Source organism: Malurus melanocephalus, unplaced genomic scaffold, assembly GCF_030028575.1.
Source record: "Malurus melanocephalus ecotype Western Australia unplaced genomic scaffold, MMel_1.1 scaffold_16, whole genome shotgun sequence".
In the NCBI taxonomy this organism is placed as follows: Eukaryota; Metazoa; Chordata; class Aves; order Passeriformes; family Maluridae; genus Malurus; species Malurus melanocephalus.
The window spans coordinates 4715720-4738460 of NW_026623248.1; the positions used below are offsets into that span (position 1 = coordinate 4715720).

The 22741-nt window shown below is 36.4% G+C and overlaps 1 protein-coding gene across 5 annotated transcripts in view; it reads left to right on the forward strand.

Moving 5' to 3' along the window:
* Positions 1 to 22741, forward strand: part of CNOT4 (CCR4-NOT transcription complex subunit 4) — a 75224-nt gene that overhangs the window by 39344 nt on the left and 13139 nt on the right. For 3 of the 5 annotated variants that reach the window (XM_057386197.1, XM_057386190.1, XM_057386214.1), the window contains exons 4-11: positions 2411 to 2497; positions 3050 to 3151; positions 3898 to 4023; positions 8279 to 8403; positions 12462 to 12617; positions 15186 to 15243; positions 15700 to 15949; positions 17795 to 18292. In XM_057386197.1, coding sequence (XP_057242180.1) covers positions 2411 to 2497; positions 3050 to 3151; positions 3898 to 4023; positions 8279 to 8403; positions 12462 to 12617; positions 15186 to 15243; positions 15700 to 15949; positions 17795 to 18292 — 1402 coding nt within the window. The remainder of the gene's footprint in view (positions 1 to 2410; positions 2498 to 3049; positions 3152 to 3897; positions 4024 to 8278; positions 8404 to 12461; positions 12618 to 15185; positions 15244 to 15699; positions 15950 to 17794; positions 18293 to 22741) is intronic. The other 2 variants (XM_057386205.1, XM_057386223.1) reach the window with 1 other exon arrangement.

The window sequence follows — 22741 nt, forward strand, 5'->3', positions numbered from 1 at the left end:
GTCTTTTTAGATACTCATTTCCCTAGGTTGGAGCTGCTGGCACCATACAGCTACATTGTGAGTCACCAGTTCTAAAATGGGAGCTTGGTTGGGTTACGAAGAAGTGATATACAGTAGAGCACAAACCTTGGGACAGAAAAGTCAACATTTGGAAGTATAACTAGGAAGGAATGTAAGGATGATGTCCTTATGAAGTTGTGGGGAGGAAAATTAATAAGACTGTAGAAAGAGTTGGCTTGCTACTCTGCATCATCAAAAATGAGATTTTCATTTGAGTAAACTGATGGTGTTTAAAATGTTTTACTTCCATCATCAGTCATCGCTGCAGGTGGCCAAAGGAATAAGTGCTAATGAGTAAAAGTATCTTGAATTAGAATATGGAGGAAATGTGCTGCAGGATAAGATGGAAGTCTTAAAAATTACTATGCCGGATTAAATTCATGTTACCAGACTAAATTATCTAGAGAAATACCAAACAGAAGTGTCTGTTTCTGAGGATTCAGACTATGGTCTGTATTTTTGTAGACTGGTAAAGAACAAATGTAAAAGGATGCTTTTAGTGAAGGAGAAGAAAAGGGAGGATAAGAAGGAAAAAAAAAAAAGTTGAAACTGATCTGGTGTGTAACACTTCAGTGTATACTAAAACACAGCAGCAAATATTTTGCAAGCAACTGTCAGCACTGGCTTGGGGCTATTTATTATTGAAAAATGCAATATGAATTTATTATTGAAACTTGGTTTCTTTGGCCAGATGGAGTATTGGTAATGAAGAGAAATAGTAGTAAATACAGTTGATTTTTTTTTTTTAAAACATCAGATAATTCTCTACTGAATACTTGAATAACTAGGAATGGGTTTATTSTGGGGGTGGGGATGTGCTCTACTAGGTGTATTGGTAGTTGCWTTCTCGTACTTACTGGATAATCCTTATAGCACAAGGTGACAAGATTTCCAAGAAAAGTAGCCTGAGAGAGATGAGCTGAAAAARTATACAATATATTAAAGTCTTCCACTTAAAACAGACAATAAACTCCTTCATAAATGGAGATTATTTGGAATGGTACCTTGGATGCTATGTGCTGTTTCTGGAAATAGGTCTGTGGATCATAATGGTGTCAGGTGGATCCTCTTCTGTTGACGTGCTCTTAGGAAAATTGTGAAGGTTATGCTGTCAAGTTTTACCAGGAGTATAATCTGCAATATGCTTGAGTGGAAGGGAAGTTTCTTTGGGATTGTCACTCTCTTCTGGATTGATGCCCAGAGGGTGTGTGTAATTCACTTCCAGAGGGTGTAGACCAAGTGAAGAGCATCAGAGGAGACCAGTGAAAGACTGGTTGTCTATACAACATGCCCTGTAGTTCTTTGGGATGTTCCAAATCTGATGCCGTTAGTTCTTGAAGACATTGATGCTCGCTTGAGATGGGAGAGAAGATAGTTTAGTTCATGAAGCAGTACAGTTTAACTGCACTATCAAGTGCTAATATGAAGATGGAGYGGAAGAAACAAATCTTGCTTTATAACCTCTCAGGTTATTGTCCACTACTAGAAATGCCCTTATTTTAATCTAACTTCAGTCTGAGTAGTTAGTACTTTTGCACCTTCTTCATCACAGAAATGGAAAAAAAAGGAAGGCCTTTGGTATMAATGTATCAGATATGTTGCTAGTTTCATTGGCTCACAGGTAACAGTTATGCAATAAAATCTCTTAATATGTTGGTGATGTTCTTGCTTTGCACAGGGTCCCTAAATGATGTGTTAGTACTAACTGATTCCAGGAAGGGCAAGACGGGTATTTTTTCTTCCTTTATGGATGTGATAATCACTCATTCATTTTGGGATGRTGTTGACTCTGAAATGTTACTTCTTGCCCCAGACATTTTCCTATATTGTTATCCTCTACTTAGTTTGGTCTTTGTAAAACTTGAGGCTACCTTGAGTTAATTMGTTTACTCTCTGTAAAGAGGCAAGGCAGGCAGGATTCAGCATTTTGTACCTAGTAATTAATAAAGCTGAATGCAAGTTTAAAGTTTATGGCTATTTTGAAACTAGAATGAATRTGATTTTTATTTTTTAAATCAAATTATGAAATATCTATATACAGGAACTTATTATGCTGAATGGGATATATTTTGCCAGGTGGAGTTTGGATAATCAGAGTACTGAATGAATTTTTTTAAATACAACGTAAGATGTATCATAGTTCTCATGAAAGTTCTTCAGTGGCGACATACTTTGTACTGCAAGTAACCATGGTTTTATGTGGGAAAACAGATTTAGCTRTATGTGCTCTACTTTGTAGGAGAGACCTGTTTTTTATTAGTTAAGGGTTTTAACTTCACAGTTTCACAAAAGAATAAGTACACCGCTGTATGAATRATAAGTATACCATTTGAACTTTCTGTTCTTGTAGGTTTTGAAACGACCAGAATATTTTGGGAAGTTTGGTAAAATACATAAAGTTGTCATTAATAACAGCACGTCATATGCAGGCTCACAGGTAAGCCAGAGGTCTTTGTAATTTTTTTATTTTAATTCGTTTAGAAAAAATGTGTGCAGMGTGAATCTAGGACTCCCTATTTCTGATTAAACAATAGGTAAGAGTGTACAAAAAATGGCATTGCAAGAATTCAMTTACTGTTAAGTTACTGAAGCATTGTTTAACCAGACTGTCAAAGTTGGATGCAAAATGCAAATTAGGAAGACTGAAAATGGGAAGATAGGATGAGAAATGYTAAGAAGCAGCAATATGGCCTTTAGTCACTAATCTGCATTTTGGGGATAAAATGCCTTCTTATTATTTTTAGAACATTCATGCAACATACTGATGCATTTTTTCTTCATTCTTCATGYATCACATATGAGTTTCAATGACTCCTACCTTTTCTCTCAGTTTCTTGTTAAAAATATCAAGCCCTGAATATACCAGTTGATGAAAAGAGTGGCTAAAAAGATGACTTAATGATCAGATCTGTCTGGGGAAAGAAACATAACAAGTAAATAGTTATTTACTGTATATTATATAGYATATTATATAYTGTTTTCATTCTAGGGTCCAAGTGCCAGTGCATATGTAACCTACATCCGATCAGAAGATGCCCTCAGAGCCATACAGTGCGTCAATAATGTGGTGGTAGAYGGCAGAACACTTAAGGTGGTAATATTTTTATGTTCTTATGTATATATTCTAGAACAGTGATATCAGGGCATAGTATTCAGTTTTGTTTGTATGGGTATGCCTGTATAGCTGAACAAGAATGTCCAGTGCATTGGTTTTGACTTCTTTTCCTGGTATTAATCCCAAAATGGAAGTTCAGTGAGCATCCAGCAGGCAGTGTTTTGGTGGGTTAGCAGATAAGTTCTTAAAACAAAGTTAGAGACAAAGATATGCACCTCCCCATTCTCACAGTGGCTTTTTATTGTGTAGCGTGATARTACAGTATGGAAACACACTGTTTGCTTTTACAGGGTGTTTCTGTAGTCCATACACCACACCTCTCAAAAGCTTCCTGGGAAATCAAAATTTTTTTCCTTTTGGTGTTTGTGTAAACAGGTGTTCAGGCTGATTTGGCCAAATTRCTGGCTATGGAAAATCTAGTTACTTTTTATTTCCTGCCCCTGCTACTTGTCTGCTTATGATTATGACAAATATTTACTGAAGCTCTTACTGTGGCATTTATTTAGATTGGATGAAAATAAAAATGCATCCTAATTACATAATCCTCAAGAATATATAGATTTCTTACAAATTGACTTTTTATTCCGTCTGCATCACAAATGCATTATGATGGAATTTCAAATCTTGAGGTAATTTTTTTTTTTAATGTAAAGATGTTTTATCTTATATGGTAAAAGGCATTCTTAACCTCCAGGACTTAAACTTTTTTTTTTTCCCTTCAGGCATCGTTAGGTACAACAAAATATTGCAGTTATTTTCTAAAAAATATGCAGTGTCCAAAACCAGACTGCATGTATCTACATGAGCTAGGGGATGAAGCAGCCAGTTTCACAAAAGAAGAAATGCAAGTAAGTGTAATGAATGGGAARCATGTTGAATGTGGTGTGTATGTCTTATTGTCTGTGTTTTAGTCTTACATGTGTAATGTATATGCTGAATGTTATGGCAAAGATGAATTTTAAAATCCAAAAGGTGATGGATCATTTGGATATTGGAAAGAGCAGTTCAGTTTTCTTCATTGCATGCTGTTTTTAAAGACTGAGAAGTCCAGTGAGTATTTATGAGGCGAAAAGAGGGAGATAAACTCGTAACTAAAAATTCAAATAGCCTGAGCTAACTACTTGCCCTTTTTTCTAATACTTATGTAAGGTRATGTTATTTTAGATCTCTGTGAAGGAAGTCAATGCACATCTGGGTTTTACTGTAGTATGGGTGTGTATGGACAGTTACCATGGATTGACTCTTGTGGTGTGATTCACCGTGTGCTCTGAATCACGATAACCCTTTTAACCTGTGAAGTGTGTAGAAACCCTTGGCAAATAAAACACTGAGGGTAACAATAATAGCACATAAAAGATGATGCTGGGATCTTTTTTACTATCTCAGCATCAAAATGCTTATTGTCTAGGGTAGGGAACCAAGTAAGTGGGTAGCTTTACTGTCTCAAATGCGGTGTATTCTGAGGTCTTTTGGGTCTGCCTCTGTCCTTCTACCTGAGGTATGGTAAAGCTTTTAAACTCAGTTTCAAGTCYGCCAGCCTTGCATCCATGCTGTAATTTTTACATGTGGTCTGTCCATGAAGAAGAGTCCCACACTTAGTGCCAGCACAAATGTTGTCTAGTAGAATTTGTTGTCTAAGGCTGATGTAAGCCRGAGAATAAGGAGAAATGTCCATATCTATTCAATACTTTCCACAGGTTTTCTTAGGATTTCAGCTAGGTTTTCATAAATTAAAACTACACCTTGCTGGTTCAGATGAACAGTCTCTGTAGTGTATATTTTGTTGCAGATAATTGCAGTAAAAGGAAAAAGTAAAGGACATGTTGCAAACCATGGCACCTTCCCTTTTATTTTCCCTGTATTTCTTCCACCACCTRGATCTGTTACATATACATGTTTGAGGGTGTGTTCCTGTCTAGTCTTTTTTTTAATAGAGGTGTCAGCCATTAATTTATTTAATCCATTTTGAACCTGTTGATACTGCCAACCCCTTAGTCTTTTGTGGCAGCMAGCCCGAGGAATTCACCAGCTGTTTTGTAAAGTGCTTTGTTTTGCCTGTGTTAAACTGCTCTTTAATTAGTTTTGTCAAGTGTCCCTTAATCTTAGCTTTGTAGTGCTTACTGAAAGCAAACCCCCTTAGTCACCTTATTCATTGCCCTCGTGATGTGGCAAAACTTGATCTAGTCTCTCCCAGCCTTCTCTCCTAATCATAGTTTCTGGGCTTTTAAACTTCTTTTTAAAGCAGTTGCTCCATTCTTTCAGTGATTTCTGTTGCCCTTCTTGATATTTTCTAGCTGTGTCCTCCTTGAGATGCAGAGYTCAGATGCTTGATATGGGGGAAGCCAAGTTTAATTTATCAGTTCTCTGGGTCTTATATGCCGTGTGATTATATGCCTTTTTTTTTTCATTTTGTTTTAACTTATTTTAAATGCCCTTTTTAATGATGCCCAGAACATTTTTTTGTGGCTAGTGCCCGATCAAGATATCTGTTGGCAGTAACTTCAGTATTTTTTTACTGAGCTGTAACAGCGTATTCATAGATCAGTACGAGGGTTGCTATGGTCTAGACTGCTTTTCCTTTCATGTGTCATCTCACACTACCATGGTGAAGCTTATTTGCTCCCTTTTGGTTGTTTGCTGTTTTATCAACATGGCAGTTTTGATATTGTCAGTAAAGAATTTGCTTTTCAGTCCTTTCTCACGTATGCCAGTGGTGTTGCATACAAATTCTGCCAGTCTTTAGCCCTCATTGCTTGCTTCTGTGCCCTAAAGAGTTCTACCTTTGAACCAGCTTCAATTCAGACAGGAACCTTTCCTCTCTTCCATGGCAGATTAGTAAATACCTGGTGTGAAACCTTATCAAAGACTTCTTTTAAAATTTTGGGGATCCTCTTTATTTATGTTTACTGACCCTATAAAAAAAATCATGGTTTCCTTTTATAGAATATATTCAGATTCCATCCCATTGGCTTGTGTTTATCTCTGCCGTGGTTTATCTGTCTGTTAAAAAAAAATATTATTATAATTGTATCTTTGGAAGAATGGACTTAGCGGCCTGTAGTTCACAGAATCTTTTTTATAGYTGTTTTTGTAGAAGTCAGTGACAAACTGTCAGTCCTCTGGCCTGACCACTAGTTAAAATTCATRGGCTGTGTACCTTGGTCAGGATTTAATTTTTGCCTATGAGTTTCTTCAGWAGTCTTGAGTGGATTTTACATCATGTGGGTGACTTACATGAATCTTCCTTCCCTGTTCCTTGTTATATTGCTTAAACTTTTTTTTTCATATTGCCTTCTTAAAAATAATTGCAAATTACACAACTGCTAAGTACACTGTTCTTTCAGTGTGACAGCTTTGCTGCATTTGGATTTGCATTGGSTAATTTCCAGGTCCATTTAAAGAGGTTGAATATTCATTGTTGCAAACTTTGACTCTGTATTAAAGAAATTGTCAGTGGAAGAATTTGTATTGTAGGTTAAATAATTGTTAATAGAGCTAAATATTGTGGCAAACTAAAAAGAGTTGGTAGAACTCCAGGAAGTCTCTGAAAATGATGTTGGCAATTTTAGGTGGATTGGACATGCTGAGTTTGGCCTCTGGATTGTCTGTTACAAATAAAACACAATTACTGCAAGTTCCTCTATAGGATTTTAATCTTGTTTCTTTCTTGCATTTATGTGACAAGTAAATAAACTTAAGACTGACCTCTGACATAACTTAAGACATGCCCCCTGGCAATGATACTCAGTCCTCTGTCACTGAAGCAAGTTGAGAGATCCAGACAGGTTTCTTACTCGGCTGCGTAATGTTTCCAGTGCAGATCTGTGCATCAACCTAGTTGCTCCTAGTTATAGTTACATGATGAAAGAACCATATCCAGGGTGCAGAATATCTCATACAGTTTGCATTTAGGTGAGCCATATTGTAGAATTTCAGTTTTCCTTACTATAGGGAGCAGCTTGGGTGTAGACACTGACAAGGTGGGTAAGATRACAAAATAAGTAATTAAGTAATATAAGAAATGTTAAATTTTAGATGACAAATAGTGTGACAGCTTTTAAATCAATAGTGAAGATGTCATAGATAATAACTTTTATGTTTCAGACTTAAGATTYAGAAGACCTGACCATAAATCTTGGCACTTGTTTCCTTTGCTAAAGRACATCTTCTAGTATGTGGAAACCGTAGATAAAAGCTATTGACAAATTCCCTGATTTATTTTGCATCTTGATTCAACTCATAACAATACTTAACTTGCAAGTAATAATTCTTGGGTTGGAGTGTCATAATAACCTACCAAAAATATGAATGCTCATTTTGAATTTCAGATGTTATTCTAAGTGCTGGGGGTAGGAATATATCTTGCTGGTTTTGTTTTATATATTAAACCACAGAATGTTATCTGCAAGCTAGACTGAAAAATACTCTCTTCCTTGACTTGCCAGATTCTAATATTCTGGAGTTGGTTTACACCTCAGTTTCTGAAAGCAAGAAGTTGTTCTCAATTGATTCAATTTGCGGAAAGAATRTTTCAATTTTTCTGTTACTAGAAAGAATGGTTGATCAGTTATTGCTCAGAATATATTGCTTGTCATGGCATATACATCRGCCGTTTTATTAAGCCAATAAAGAATTACTTCCATTTTGTAAGAACTTTTTGTTTAAAAGGAACTCTTTGTTCCTTCTCATTTTCTGAAAGCTTAGTATKGTTGATGTATGAAATGAAGACTGCCTTGGAGATATAGCTGTTTGTGATTTCTAAGGTATATTTGTGAAGCTCTTTATTAGAACAGAGGAACAAGTTCTAATAAGGTTGTTGGGGGCTTTCTGTTTCAGAAGTCTCAAAGAATTAAAATTGGTAGGCACAGCCAAGTGATTTCTAGGTAAGMTTTAGAGCTGTTGAGATCACGTCTGTGCTGAGAGTGAGAAGCCCTGTTTTGAATTTGACAGGAGTGACCTGATAAATTGTAAAGGCTAAATTACTAAGCTTTGGGACATATTATATATATGGGTATATTTATTTGGATATATATCAAAGAAATGTTAACTGTAAAAATATRTATTAAACCAGTATTCATTCATTGAGAGTTTCTCTTTCCTTAGGCGGGTAAACACCAGGAATATGAACAGAAGCTACTGCAAGAATTATACAAACTAAACCCCAACTTCCTTCAGTTATCTACGGGTACAGTTGACAAGAACAAGAACAAAGTGACAGCACTGCAGAGGTACGTGCGTAAGTACTGATGCTGGACTGCCTGGTTATGCTTTCTGGTTATTCCAAAGAAAACTTCTATTCCTGTTTGATCTCCTAAGTTGCCTGCTCTTTTTAGTACCTTTTTAATGGTAAAATCTGACAGGTTTTCTCTGTGGAGGGACATATTGTTGTTTAGGAATGGTATTCTCCAATTTAGTGTTCCCACTGAAACTGTTCCAAACCACACAACACTTGCTCACTCCTTCCCCTTGCCCTCCCCTGCACTAGGCAGGAGAGGAAAATTGGAGGCACAGAAGGTAAAGATCATGTGTTGAGATAAGAACAGTGTACTGGAAACAGCAATGAGATAAGAAAACAGACAGTAATGGCAACAATACAAATGACAGAAGCTACAAGAAAGAGGTGAATGATTCACAAATGATTGCTCGCCCCATGGTAACCCCCAACTTCGCTTCCTCTGCCAGGCTCTGCTGACCTATAAGAGAACCCTTCCCTAGTCCCCAGAAAGCTACCTAAGGTGGTATAGAGTAACCACCCTGTTCTAGCCTTGCCCCTTCCTGGCTACTGGAAAAATTAACCCTGTCCTGGCTGGAACCAGGACACATGCATCACTTTGTTCTAAAGCAAAGTGAGTGTGTGTCTTACTTAGGAAAGAAATGTGTTTCTGCATTTGGATCAGTACTCCAGAACAAGATATTCTAAAAGAAGACCTTATATTTTAATAAATATATTAGGTTTTGCAAATATAAAGACAAGATGTCTACTTTCTTGCTCTGGTGTCATTATGAATGACATTATGAATGTAGTCTGTATTCTTGTAACTGAGACACCTTATAATCTTGATAAGTTTTTCTACATCATGATTGATAGTGTGGTCCATACATTTTTTACTGTGTTGTAATTGCAGATATCTTTTATTATGGCTTGCTAAAATGATGTTCTGTTGAAATAGTTTGTTCAGTAAGTTGTGAAAATATTTCTGTCCATGTGAGTATACAGTCATAAAGATAAATGAAATTCTAAGGTTACCAGTCCTTCATTATTCATTGAAATGTCATATTTAAGATAAAGAAATAAAGACTGTTGACAATTTCTTCCACTCCTTTTTGTGGGAGTTTGATAAAAGAGATTGTCAGAGCAGAATGTGAAAGTTAGATTGCACTTCATATCTAACTTAGCCTTGTTTTCAGGGTTTGTGTTGTGTGCCAGTTTATCCACTACTGAATTTTTCAGACAATAGTTTGCCAGTGGCAGCGTTACTGCACAGCAGTCTAAACAAGAAAGTGGGTACTGTACCTAAAATACTACCAATGGATCTTGAATGAGCAGAATACAAGTCTGAGAACTGGTATCCTAGCTGGTATACTGGGACTATTTTCTTTAACTTCTGGAGGCAGTGTCATATGCACTTTGACTGCAAGTGGTCAGGGCTTCCAGATGGATCTTTTTTCTTAAGGACAGTGCTGTCCCTTATTTCTCAGGCACTGGTTCAATATTGACTTCGAAGGTAAAGTKCAGCAAGCAAAACGAATGCACCACTCCTTGAATTTGGGTATTGATTATTTTATGTTTGAAATCTGAACTAATTTAAATTTGAAACCTGGCTGGATTCCTATCTAAATTACACCAGCACGGATAGAATGCACTATCCAAAACTGCAGCAAACTTCTAATTGCTTCATAAAGGCTTAAAAGTTGCAGTTTGGCCAGTCTTTGGTGCTAACAATTTAGCACTTAAGGAAAAAATGGCATCTAACTCAAAAGGCAACAAGTGGTAATTTCTGGAGGTAATTTCACTTGTCAGCTGAAAGGCATCATTACAACCCCAGCTCTGTTCTTTGCTAATGCCTAGGTACCACCTTTAGGGTTGCAGGGTGAATTTCTTGCAGCTGGGATTTTGACATGTTTCTTCRAGACCCATCTCATCAATACAAAATGTAGCTTGTGCAGTGATGAATGCACATTGTTCTTTCAGAGTTTCCACTCAACTGGGTTCTTCTTGTTGTGTGATTCCTTGATATGATACTCCTATTTCTGACAGTTTGCCAGAGCCTCTGACATTTCTGTAGTGGTACTTGTGTTCCTGGGATGAAGGATTTCTGTTTAATTGTGGAATTGAACAGAAGTTGAGTTCTAAGTAGTATATGCCTAATTATAAATACCCAGTAGCAGAAAACTGTTAAACTGTGGTGTTTTTCTACAGTTGTTCTAATTTGAAAGGTACTTGCAGATTTTTTCTTCCTGCTGGAGACAGCTGTTARAATTCCCTGGTGCCACTCTGTGTACTCATCTTTTGGTATGTTACTTGATAGTCATGGTGACTGTGTTCTCTTAAAATTAGAGATATATTCCACATTTATAACAGAGCTTTTTTCATTTTCCTGATGACATTTTTCTGAAGAACTGAAATATTTTCTTACGTCACAAGAAGAAACACTTATTAAGCATATGCTGGTCTTTTAAGAAAACAGCCCTTTAGAGATGCAGYATGAACTTAACCAAAACAAAAAAAAAAACCCCACATACACAAAACCCCATGTGCACAAAACCCCACCTCAAAACATAAACTAATTTGTTTCTCTTTCCGTTTCTTCTGGGATGCAAAACTGATTTTTAGCTGACACTTTAAAGTTAGTTTTAGTGTAGAGATGGCTTTGCACTGCAGTGGACATAAATTTGGATATTTTAAATACATCTATTAATGGATTGACAATCTTGATACATCTAGATTACAGTTCATTTTGTACAGGTGAGAATATTAAATGACAGACACTGCTGATGATGATGTACCTTCATTCCCAGATGATCTCTATCTGATCAACTCACTATCTCTAACTTAATCCAAATGTGTGSAAAGAAAGATGATATCTTGTAAATCAGATCAAGTTTCTATGTACATATTGTGTGGGTAGTTGAGAAAAGATGGATACAGAACAGCAAATATTAAAAGACTTGAGATTTGAGGGTAGCTACTATTGCTAATTTTATTTGAACAGAAGTAGGAAACGTTTGTGTTGCTGTAAGTAGTTAGTGAAATGTCTAGATTCTGACTGAAATTAGTGAATTGACCCAAAGATGTACCRTAAATGTTAGACCCATGTAATAGGAACATATTAATGTAGCCGAGCATCAGGAGGGACCTACATGTTAAAAAAATATTTTTCTTGTGAAAGCTGCTTCCTTATGAAGACAGGACTTGGACACTAAAACCAGCTCCTAATAGAAGCAAATGAAAAGCTACAATTAATAAAAAGAACCTGAGAACACAAAAGCAGATGTTTTACAGTGAGATTGCAGGGTTAGCAGACAACACAGTATTTGAATGCATTCAGTTATAGACTATATTCCATATTGCTTAAATTTACAAGATGTAACTATTTACAGCAAAAGTTTGGGTTCTGAATCAKCTCTTGAACTTTTTTCAGTTCTAATATGCACTCTAAAATGAAATGTAATGCTGCTTTAAAAAAGGGTAGAATTATGACTAAACTAGAAATGAAGAGCAGTAACTTGAACAGTGTGTTTGTCTGACTGATCTCACGGTCTGTTAGAAGAGCTGTGGACTTTTGTGTAGGTATAAAACATAAAACTTCATCTCTTGTGGCTAGGCTTGAAAGGGCCTTGAATATAAAACATATTAATAAAAAATTACTTAGCTCGTGATTTACAAATCTTAGAAATACTTATGGGCTAAAGCAAGTAATTCTAAATGAGATATGCAAAGGTCTGGACACTTGAACTGTTGATGGCATTTTTCATTTTTATTTACATTTTTTTTCCTCTCCCCCTAATGGGCAAGTTTGGACTTTAGCATCAGCAAAGCAGCTATCTATTCAGCAAAGAAAACAGAATTCCCTCTGGTTTTCTCTCTACCCTACCTCTCCTACTAAATTTTTTTTTAAAGTCATCGCCATGTAAAATCTGAAAAATTTACCCAGATAAATCTATTCTTACAGATTGTCTGGCACAAGGATTTATTTCCCCAGTGTTTACAATTTTTAAAACACTTTCTTCGTAACTTGAACTCTTTTATTTTTTTTTTTTTTATTTTACTCTTGCCTTTTTCCAGACCCAACAGTAATAACAAAGATGCCTGGCCATCATTACAGAGTTCAAGTAGATCAGCCAACGGTTTAACAATGGAACACAGGAAAACGCCTCCTATATTAGAAAATGGCACAGACCCAGAACACATGACTCCAGATGGTGCAGACTCAGATTTCGGGTAATTGTGCTGCCTTTTATACTTCAGATAGCTTGCTTTCTCTCTCACTGATTGGTGTGGAGGGAATGATTCTTCAGTCTCTCTGGCTGGAGAGCTGGATTCAAATCCTGATCAGGTCACAAAAAGCTGCGCTTAGCAGAGAGCATGTCCAAAATACTGATTGGCAGACTGTGCAGGAGAACYCTGACATGAAGTTAGTAAGTGACAGTACAGGTAAGGGCTGAGGGCAGCAGAATAACCAGGCCATCAACAGTTTGTACGACTGCACAGTCCCAGTCAGAGAGGAGCCCTTCCATTTTTTCTATGCAGGAGCTTCCACAAAAACTGTTTGTTGTACATAAGGAGGCTTGTTAGTTGGAAAAGGTTCAATAGAGGGAAGTTAAATGTTAGCGCTAAAGTATCTATCACTTCCTTCCAGTAATGTGTTCCAGAAACACAACTCMAGAGGAAAGGGTTCCCCAAATACCACTCTGAGGGACAACAGGGCAGCAGATTCAACTGAGGCTTCTTTGTGTGGAGGAAGTAATTCATCTGCTTACAATAACSTCTTATTGCCAGCCGACATCTTTTGTTTTTTGATGTCTTCCTTGAATAGAACTGGTGTTCCAGTCTTAAGTCTGTAGTCATGCTGGTTTGTTGTTTATGGACCCTTTTAAGTAAAAAATGTTAGGCTCATTTAGAGGTTGGATGGGAAAATAGCAAGGTAAAGCCTAATATTTCAAGGAATGGTGCTGCTGAGTAGGTAGCTGATCTTCATTTTAAAYCAATATTGAACCAAAGCATTAAAATGGAGAGTGTTATTGAAAGTGGTACCTTCTTGTTAGGCTAAATAGCAGTCCTGTTGAGGAGTGGTCAGAGAGCCTGTGAATTGCTTCTCATTAGTGAGGTGCAATTCTTCTTCTTTTTTTCCTGAAAATAATGTATTAAATATAAATAAAAGTATTGTRATCAATAGATTTTGAGTACTCGTGTTCATTCCTTGGGGCTGAAAGTGTGTCTAGCAAATAAAGGCTCCTTAGGCAGGTTCAAATATAAGGAAACACTTTCATCATTTAGATTATCAGTAAAAGTTGTCTTACTCATAGCTTTTTAAACTGTATTGTGACTGTTGGCTATAGGAAAAGAATTTAACTGGAATATCAGCTCTACAATCAGAATTGATTGTGACATGAAGAGTCTCCAGCAAATTTCTGTGCTATAGGTTTTTAGAAAAAGCAGTTTGTTTCACATGAAAGAGGTTTATTCTTGCTGTTGGATCACTTAGTAGAGAGTATTTGTAAATCTTCACTGGAGTAATGCAGTGATTTTTCTTTTCTAGTTATAAATATTTCAGCTTAATTTATGTATTTAAGACACTGATTCAATCAGTGCTCTTTTTTCACAAAAAAATTTATTCCTGACTACTCATACACAATTTCTTTAGAATGGAGAAGTAATTCTGCTTGGATTCAATAAGTAATTTTGGGGTGAGGGGAAAAAATTTTGAGAGGAAGCAGTCTTACCAGTTGTAGACCTTATTAAATAGCTGTATTCAGTAATTAAACWTTGCAGCAGTAAGGGCTGTTTGAAAACAACATCTATTTAGAATCTGAAGTCTGCACCCAGTTAAAAGAAATTGTTACATATATTTTTCCTGTGCTAACATCATGACTGTGATTTGACTTGTACCACACTGTGGCCTTTTATGTTCTTAATTCTGGTTCTTGTTTCTAGAATTTGTCTAYTGGCTTGTGCAGCCTGATTGCTTGTGCATCGTGTCTCATGAGTAGATGAAAATGAGAGTATCTTTAAGTTGCAAAGCAAAGATTTTAGTGTGAACTTGAATAATGCTGTTTCATTAGTGTGGTATTTAGCATCATTAGGGTAGCTCACATATGCCATAGGCATCTTGAATCCTGAGRTGTGCCAGTTCAGCCAAGTCATGATAATTCGCAGTGAACGCCTTTCTGAGGTGGTTTTCTGCTCTATCTTATATTATCCTTATTTTTGGCAGTTTTTTATGGTATTTTTTCCCCTTCTGGCATCTCAAACCTCAGTTTTCTTACTTGGGACTAATTTCTGCTARTTAAAATCTTAAAGGCTGGTGGGAAGTTTAACTTGCCRYCAGTACTAAATYAATAATTTAATGTTTTATTTCTTCCCAGATTTATTTAGTATTTGTATGCAAACTGAAAGCTTGTGTATTTGAAAAGATTTCCAATTTCTTTACAGTAGTATCATAGATGGACTGACTGTTACAAAATACTGCCATAGTATAGAGTTCTGGATTTTYGTATGGCATGGGGTTGCTGTGAACATGTTTGAAGCTTTTCTTTTGTTCCTTAAGGYGGTTGGCAAGCAGAGTGGACAGTGGTGAAAAGCATTGTGGTACATGACAAATTATTGGAATACTTAGGATTAAAAAAGCAGTCTCATAAAAAATAAGTGGACTTTTTTCCTTCTTAATTCCTCCTTATTAATTTTGCTTTGTCTTTATTTTAAGGCTTGCCTTCCACTCCAAAAGCAATGTTGATTTTTCCTGTTAAATACTTGAGTTTCTTACTGTCTTTTTTCTTTCCACTTTTGCAGCCCTATAGACAAACCTTCAGATTCCCTCAGTATAGGAAATGGTGACAGCTCTCAGCAGGTAAGACACAAAGATAAATGCTCTGAAAATAGCAGTGGGGTTTGAGGACTTAGTGGAACTTGTAGCTGGAGAAGCAAGTATTTTCTGAAGTGTATCATAATCGGGCTTTGGAACAAGCTGTCTCAGGAGGTGGTGGAGTCTCCATCTCTGGAGATGTTTAAGAAAAGGCTAGATGTGGCACTTGGTGCCCTGGTCTASTTGACACAGTGGTGTTCAGTCATAGGTTGGACTCAATGATTTCCAAAGTCTTTTTCCACATTAGTTGATTCTGAGATAGATTTTAAAATGTTGTTTAAAATTACCGCTGTTGATTTTTTGTTTGACCTAATGCTGAGCTATATATTAACAAACCCAACTGTGGCCAAATGTTTTGAGGATATTTTTCATCTGAATTAGTGAAGAATATTTTATATATAAACTCATGTCCTAATTTTTCTCATTCCCTCTTTCCTGTAGATAACAAACAGTGACACGCCTTCACCACCACCTGGTTTAACAAAACCCAATCCAGTTATACCCATCAGTTCATCTAATCACAGTGCACGGTCTCCCTTTGAAGGGGCTGTAACAGAATCACAGTCACTCTTCTCTGACAACTTCCGGCACCCTAACCCCATTCCCAGTGGGCTTCCTCCATTTCCCAGCTCTCCACAGACTTCAAGTGACTGGCCCACAGCACCAGAACCTCAGAGCCTCTTCACATCAGGTACATCCTCAGGTTACATGGCTGGGTATTCCTTTCTTTTGTAGTTGTTCAAAACTTGTACAGAGTTGCACAGAGCTTAAAACTGTAGAACTAAAACTCTAGGACTTGTTCCATACTGTGTTTTCCCTTCTTACAAATGGTCCAAATTTGTCACTTGACTGCAAATGAATTGCACTGACCATAGGGTTTCTTCTTAAAGAAACTTTACAGAGCTTTCAGGCTGCATGGCTAAATTATCAGTGCTTATTTTGGTTTTTCTTAGCAACATGCATAGGATGTGATATGTATGCTCTAACATTTAGTCACAGGTTTTTATTGAGGGTGGGGAAAATATATGGTGTCAGTATTATATTGGTGTGATAATCTGTAATTCTAATATCAGAAGCTGTTCTATAGAATTCAGGGATTTCTTTAGTATCCTGCATGGTTACCTGAAGGTGCCTAATATTTCTCTTTCTGAAGTGAGATTTTGTAAATTCAGACAAATTATGTTTAATTTTGTCAGCTGAAAGATACCTGTGTTTTCCAGATACTTTCCTATGAAATACCAYATCATATGCATGAAACATCATTTTAGTTGTATTTATATAGTCTTGAGAATGGTTCACAATATTTAAGAGYTCACAAATTGTAAATCTGAGTKAATTATTAAAAAAGATAATGAAACMGTATCAGTATAAATGGAATGTAAATAATATAACATAGTTGGTTTACTTAGTGATTATTCATCTTTTGATGTTTATCTTGCTTCTGGATATCATAATTCTGTTTGTAAACAATACTTATTACCAAGGAAATTACTCGCTGCTAAGGTACTTGATTCACTAATTTTGTGAGGATTAAGTAGCAGTGAGAGACAATTTGCAGGTAGTAGRGATCATATAAAATGTATGGTTGCTGTTTAAATAAGAACAGAAAGGAGAAGTTATTGTTRTCCTAGCAATTCTTTATCATCGTGGACTTTAGAGTGAAAATAGAAGTGTACATTTCTTCTCTAAGAGAGGATACTGAACCTTCTTAAAGCAGTGGAACGGTTCCCTACCAGCAGAGGGAGTAGATGTTGCGAGTGATACTAGCTTGTACTTAGCAGCTTGCTTGACCACAATTTTGAGGAAAAACACTGTGAAAATAGATYCAGCATTCACTGGACCTGAACAAGAAACTTAAAACTATCAGGAAAAAAGTAGTAATTGAAAATGAAGACGAATTCTGATAACTTTTTTTGCAACACTGCCTCAAAAAAAAAAATCTTGTAATGCAGTTCCATTGTTTATTTTATCATTGTGCCTTCTCAAGAATTTGGCTTCGTAATAGTAGACAGTTGGGGCTTTTTTGTGAGGGTTTTTTTGGTTGGTTTTAGTTTTGCTTTTTGAACCACTGCTGTGAGGCTCTTTTGAGAGGGAATGTCCTGCTTATCTTTCATGCACAGCATTAATAGTGAAAGCAAAATATTGAACTCAGTAACAATCTTGTTTAAACTCTGCTTGTTCACACTTACATTAAGTACTATGGGGTAAAGAAGATTCTAAGCAAATGTTCATTGGTCTCTTTCTMCTTGGGGTTTTTCCTGAAAATACTTACTGGATAAGGTTTTTCTCTAGTTCAAGACCAGAGCACTTCTGCAGTAAAAATGTTATTTGCTAGTTCTAACACTTCACGTCTAGTAGAAATCTGTGACRGTTTGATCTGAAAATGACATTCTAAGCTAATTAATAACGTGTCTTTGAGAAACGTATAAAGTAGTATTGAAAGATGACCGACCACAGTCAAATACACAGGCTGAAGTTTTTATATGGATAACTGTTTCTAATTCTTGTTCTAAATCCTTGCTTTCTTTTCCAACAGAAACTATACCAGTATCCTCCTCCACAGACTGGCAAGCAGCTTTTGGGTTTGGTTCCTCCAAACAGCAAGAGGACGACTTAGGGTTTGATCCTTTTGACATCACCCGCAAAGCCTTAGCAGACCTGATTGAGAAGGAACTGTCAGTCCAAGACCAACCTTCCCTTTCGCCCACGTCTCTTCAGAACCCTACCCCACACACTACAACTGCCAAAGGGCCGGGTTCTGGATTCCTGCATCCTGCTGCACCCACAAATGCCAACTCTCTCAGTAGCACCTTTCCAGTCATGCCACAGAGGTTTCCACAGTTTCAACAGCATCGAGCAGTTTACAACTCCTTCAGTTTTCCAGGCCAAGCAGCTCGCTATCCTTGGATGGCCTTCCCACGCAATAGCATCATGCACTTGAACCACACAGCAAATCCCACCTCAAATAGTAATTTCTTGGACTTGAATCTCCCACCACAACACAGCACAGGTCTGGGAGGGATCCCTATATCAGGTAGGTGAATAGGGACAGCCGTGATTATGACTTAATTCATGCWCTCAGCTTCTCTGAGTCAGAACAGGAAATGGGAATAGCCAGCAACAAGCAATAGAGTGGTATCTCTTGACTGTCATACTAGGTTTATGGGCAAAGGGAGGAATATTGTTTTAAATAGGCCCTTTTCATTAAAAAAACATAACTGGATATTTAGCCTTGTAAATATTGAGCTTTATAAGGAAGGTGGAGTATTATGTGCCCGCTTAATTTTATGCCAAAGCAGATCAGTATTTTGGTTCTTCAGTCTTGCCAGACTGGCTTTACTTAAAATATAGGCCCTGGAAGTGCATTGTGACTTCATGTTGGCATGCAGGTGTTGACCAGAGTTGTTAAAGTCGTTCAAGAAATTGTAATGATGGTAATTTGTGCCAGATGTCTTGGCTGGGCTGTTCCCTCTTACGCATAATCAAATGGCTGGACAATAAAACATTCAGTACTGTTCATTTCTGTACTTCAGMTGCCCTTAATATTGTGCTAATCTTCACTGAATGGATGCTTGCAATGTGTGTAAGAGGWTTCATTCTGATTCTGTGGATTGTGATGTTGGAGAAAAATAAATGTGCAGTGAGGCTAGTTTAGGCTGCCCTACGTGGATTAATAGGCTCTTACATCAAACATTAAAACTATGGAGCTAATTGTAACAATAATTGTCTTGATTAAAAATTCACTTCTGGAGTTTGAAGTCCTTCCATACTTCCAATTTAGTTTGTCCCAAACAGATTCTTGTAACAGGGGAAAAAATGTATTAAATGTGTAATGAACTGCAGGTTGAAAGTCTCTGTTAGCTCTTTGTAGCCTTGAGGTGGAGAAAACTGCTTCTGGAGATGTTTGCAGATTATTTTTGTTTCATGGGTTTTAGAAGTGCTAGGTATACTGTAAGAAAGTGACCTAGAAAAAGTTAAGTGTGTGTTTGATGCTGTAGTACAGGAGATAATTTCGGCTGTTATTTGCCTGTACTTTGCCCTCTTTCAAGGTTTACTGCAGCTACAGTACTCCTGTAGGGTCTTTAGGCTGATTCAAGTGTAAACATGGTCCAGACTGCAAATGCAAATAGTTCAAAACTCTTTCAGTGGCAAAGTTTTGAGCCTAAAATGGCTGATGCTAGTTGAACTAAAAAAAAAAAAGTTATTTCTGCCATTGAGTAAAAAAGTGCAGCATCCGCAGCTGCACTGTTGTTCACTTTCCCCCAAACTGCATAGAGCTTTCAGAAACACAGCAAGACATCACTWTTCAACTCTGCTACTCAACTGTAAAAACTTCTACTTTGAGGGGTCAATAACAAGACTATCTTRTGGACTGGGGGACCAGAAAAATCCTTAAGTGTTGAAAAAGATCTGTTCATGGTACAGGTTGATTCTAGGTTTGCAGAAGTACTGTGTTATTTTAACTGTAGTTTGAAAGTGGAACTTTTTGTGTTCGTAGAAGACTTGTAGCTTTTTGAAAAACAGGTTGTGTGATGCTGGTTGATGTACAGCCCAGGCCATGTACTTCCCCCACATGTTTTAAGGTAAAAGAATTGATATTTAAGTATGTCCTTTTTTGTATGCAGCTKCTAGAACCAATTAATATGAAAATATTTTCTGCATACTAAAACATCTGCTGTAGTAACCATGGAAAGTTCCTTCGAGTTGGTCTTAATCTCTTGTTATAGAAAACATTGTTAATTGACTGGCTGACAGGTAGCAGCAGCTGTTGCAGTGCAAACACTTCTCAACGAAGTGATCTTCATGTCAGCTTTGATGTATCTTGAAAAAAGAATCATTTACACAAGAACAGATTGCTCCTTTTTCTTTTCCTCTGCCACAAATCAGATGAAGTCTTATAGTTATGGTTTAGTTTGCTGGGTTATGAGTTTGTAGTATTTGTATTGATTATTTGTTTTTTAGTGCCTAGGGTTTTCTTTAGTGCTCTAACTGCTTGAGAAGTACAAATAATTTGAAAGTCAGGAGATGACCTCATAGCTCTTTTTTCATGTGGTGACTTAATAGTTTCTCATTTATTGATTATTCCATCTTTTTTTAATCTGCATCCAGAGTACAGTTTTCTCAATTACTTTTATATTTGGTTTGAAAAAAATCCTGTTCTTTGTTTGTTTTTAATCTGTCAGTAGCGAGTATATAATTATAGAATTTTCCTTGTTTYGTCATTTGATTTACAGATGCAGGTGTCTGGTGGGGTTGGAGGAAGAAAGTGGTATCCAAATATAGAGAACTTGTGTATGAGACTTTAATTACAGTACTTTATAAAATACTCTAGCTGCTAGAAAGGCTGTATATCATGATAGCTATTTAGCAGTATAGAACACTTAGTTGTAGTACATCTGAGGCTCCTTTTACTTGGCTCTTTTGTTTCTCTATATTAGGGTGTTTTAGTAAATGTCATCAGCTTGGCTGGTTCAGATGTAACAGGAAAAGAAACTAAATGCAGATGAAACTTCATATGCTGTCTTGTATCAGAGACCCTCTACTGCTCTAAAAGTTGTATGTTTCTTAAGGTCTTTGATCACAGTTTTTTATGGGATTATAAATTCCTAAAGTAGATAATACTGAACCAGTCATTGGTAAAAAAAAAGTGGAGTGAGAACAGGCACATTGTTCTGTGTGTCTGCCTGTTCCATTTAAACAACCCTTTTGTACCTTTATGTCAAAACAAGCAGATCTAGTAACTTCCATAAATTCATATGATGTTAGTATAATATTTTCTAGGCTTTCTAAATTCAAGATGAGYTGATTTCACTGAATGTATTTGTGGTATAGAAGCTTGTATGAAGAAAATGGTATATTCTAAGCTACTGCTGCTTCKGCTTCAGGCATTATTATTCATATGAATTTGAAATGCTCATGTGAGACATGTTCAATGTAATTTGCTGAAGCTGCCTTTTGTTTATTTGAGAATCAGATCTGTGCTGTATTCATAACCTCACARCTCCAGCAGTGCTGTTCTGTGATTCGTACCTGATTGAAATGGAGGAACACAGGCTACCTACATTTTTTCATTTTTAAATTTTTTTAAGATTTTGTTTTAATTTATTAAGCTCTCATTTTAAAGTAATTTCTATGTGGAATTTGGTTGCCTGTTTCTCAGAGGAAGTAGTATTTATTAACTAATTCTGCGGTTTCCAGAAAAATGACACAATAACACATGATTGACTTCATAGTTTTATTATGCATATTCTTGAAATATGTCATATTCATCAGGCATACATGTATCCCCAACCCACATTTAAATTAACTTTTTGACTGATTGATTCCCAAAGTAGCTTTTTTTTTGCTTCCCCCATTGTATGGTCTTGCAGACCTTGTATTGTTAGCAGATGTTACATGTTGTCATTTTCAGGGACAATTTAATCTTATTTCTGCTCTCTGGAGAGGGATTAATTAGTTGGTTTGCTGTGTAATTATAACTCTTAACTGTGCTTCAGGAGAAAAGTTCAGTACTTTTTCCTGGACAGTGTGATTGTTGCTAAAAGCAATCTTACCCTAGATTGTATGTAAGTTATCCTAAGAATATTGGCCAGCAGCTATGCTTTGTTCTGCAGATAATGTGAAAGGAAAGATTGATTTACTTTCAGCAGTGTGGGTTGGTGTGTGCCCTTGTTTTTATGTTCCTATAGGATAACAGGAAACTCTTTGTAATTTGATAGCTAATACACTATCATTTTTGCTACTCTACGCCTGGTGGTGTGTTCAAAAATAATAGGTATAGTATGGGATCATGGAGTAAGGTAGGAGTCAGATTAACAGTATGTTTTTTGACAGATGCTTATAAGATAAGATGTATGCATATGAATAATTTGAAAATAGAAAAACATAGTTTAATTTCTAGGATTTACTGAGTGGTTGGTAGTCATTGATTTTGTTACATRGAAGAAGTATAGTAACAAAGTCACAGAGTTAGAAGTATTAGGAAAAGTTTTAAGTGATTAGTCCACTTTCCCCATCAGTTATCTGCAAGATGAAATACTTGCCATTTTGAAACACTGGCCATTACTTATTAATTTCATAATTATCCTGAATGTAAAACTTTATTGTAAGCCCTCTATATTTGATAATAATGAGGTAGTTTGAACTCTTCTTAAGACTACTCCTACACAATAATATGTATATATTCTTCCCAAATAAATCATTGAAACTCGTGAGTTGGAAGGGACCCACAGGGATCAAGTCCAATTTCCGACTCTGCACAGGGCAGCCTAAAAATTAAATCCTATGTCTCCAATCATTGTCTTAAGTGTTTCTTGAATAGAAGCAATTTATGTGTATTATACATATATTAAAAATCGAAATAGAGGAAATAGTCAAGTGGACACAGATAGGAAGCATAAAGAATTAAACCCTGTTTAAGATAGGGGGAAAAAGGTTTTACTTGTTGTCTTTGGAGATAACCATTGTAAAGTTCATAAAGATA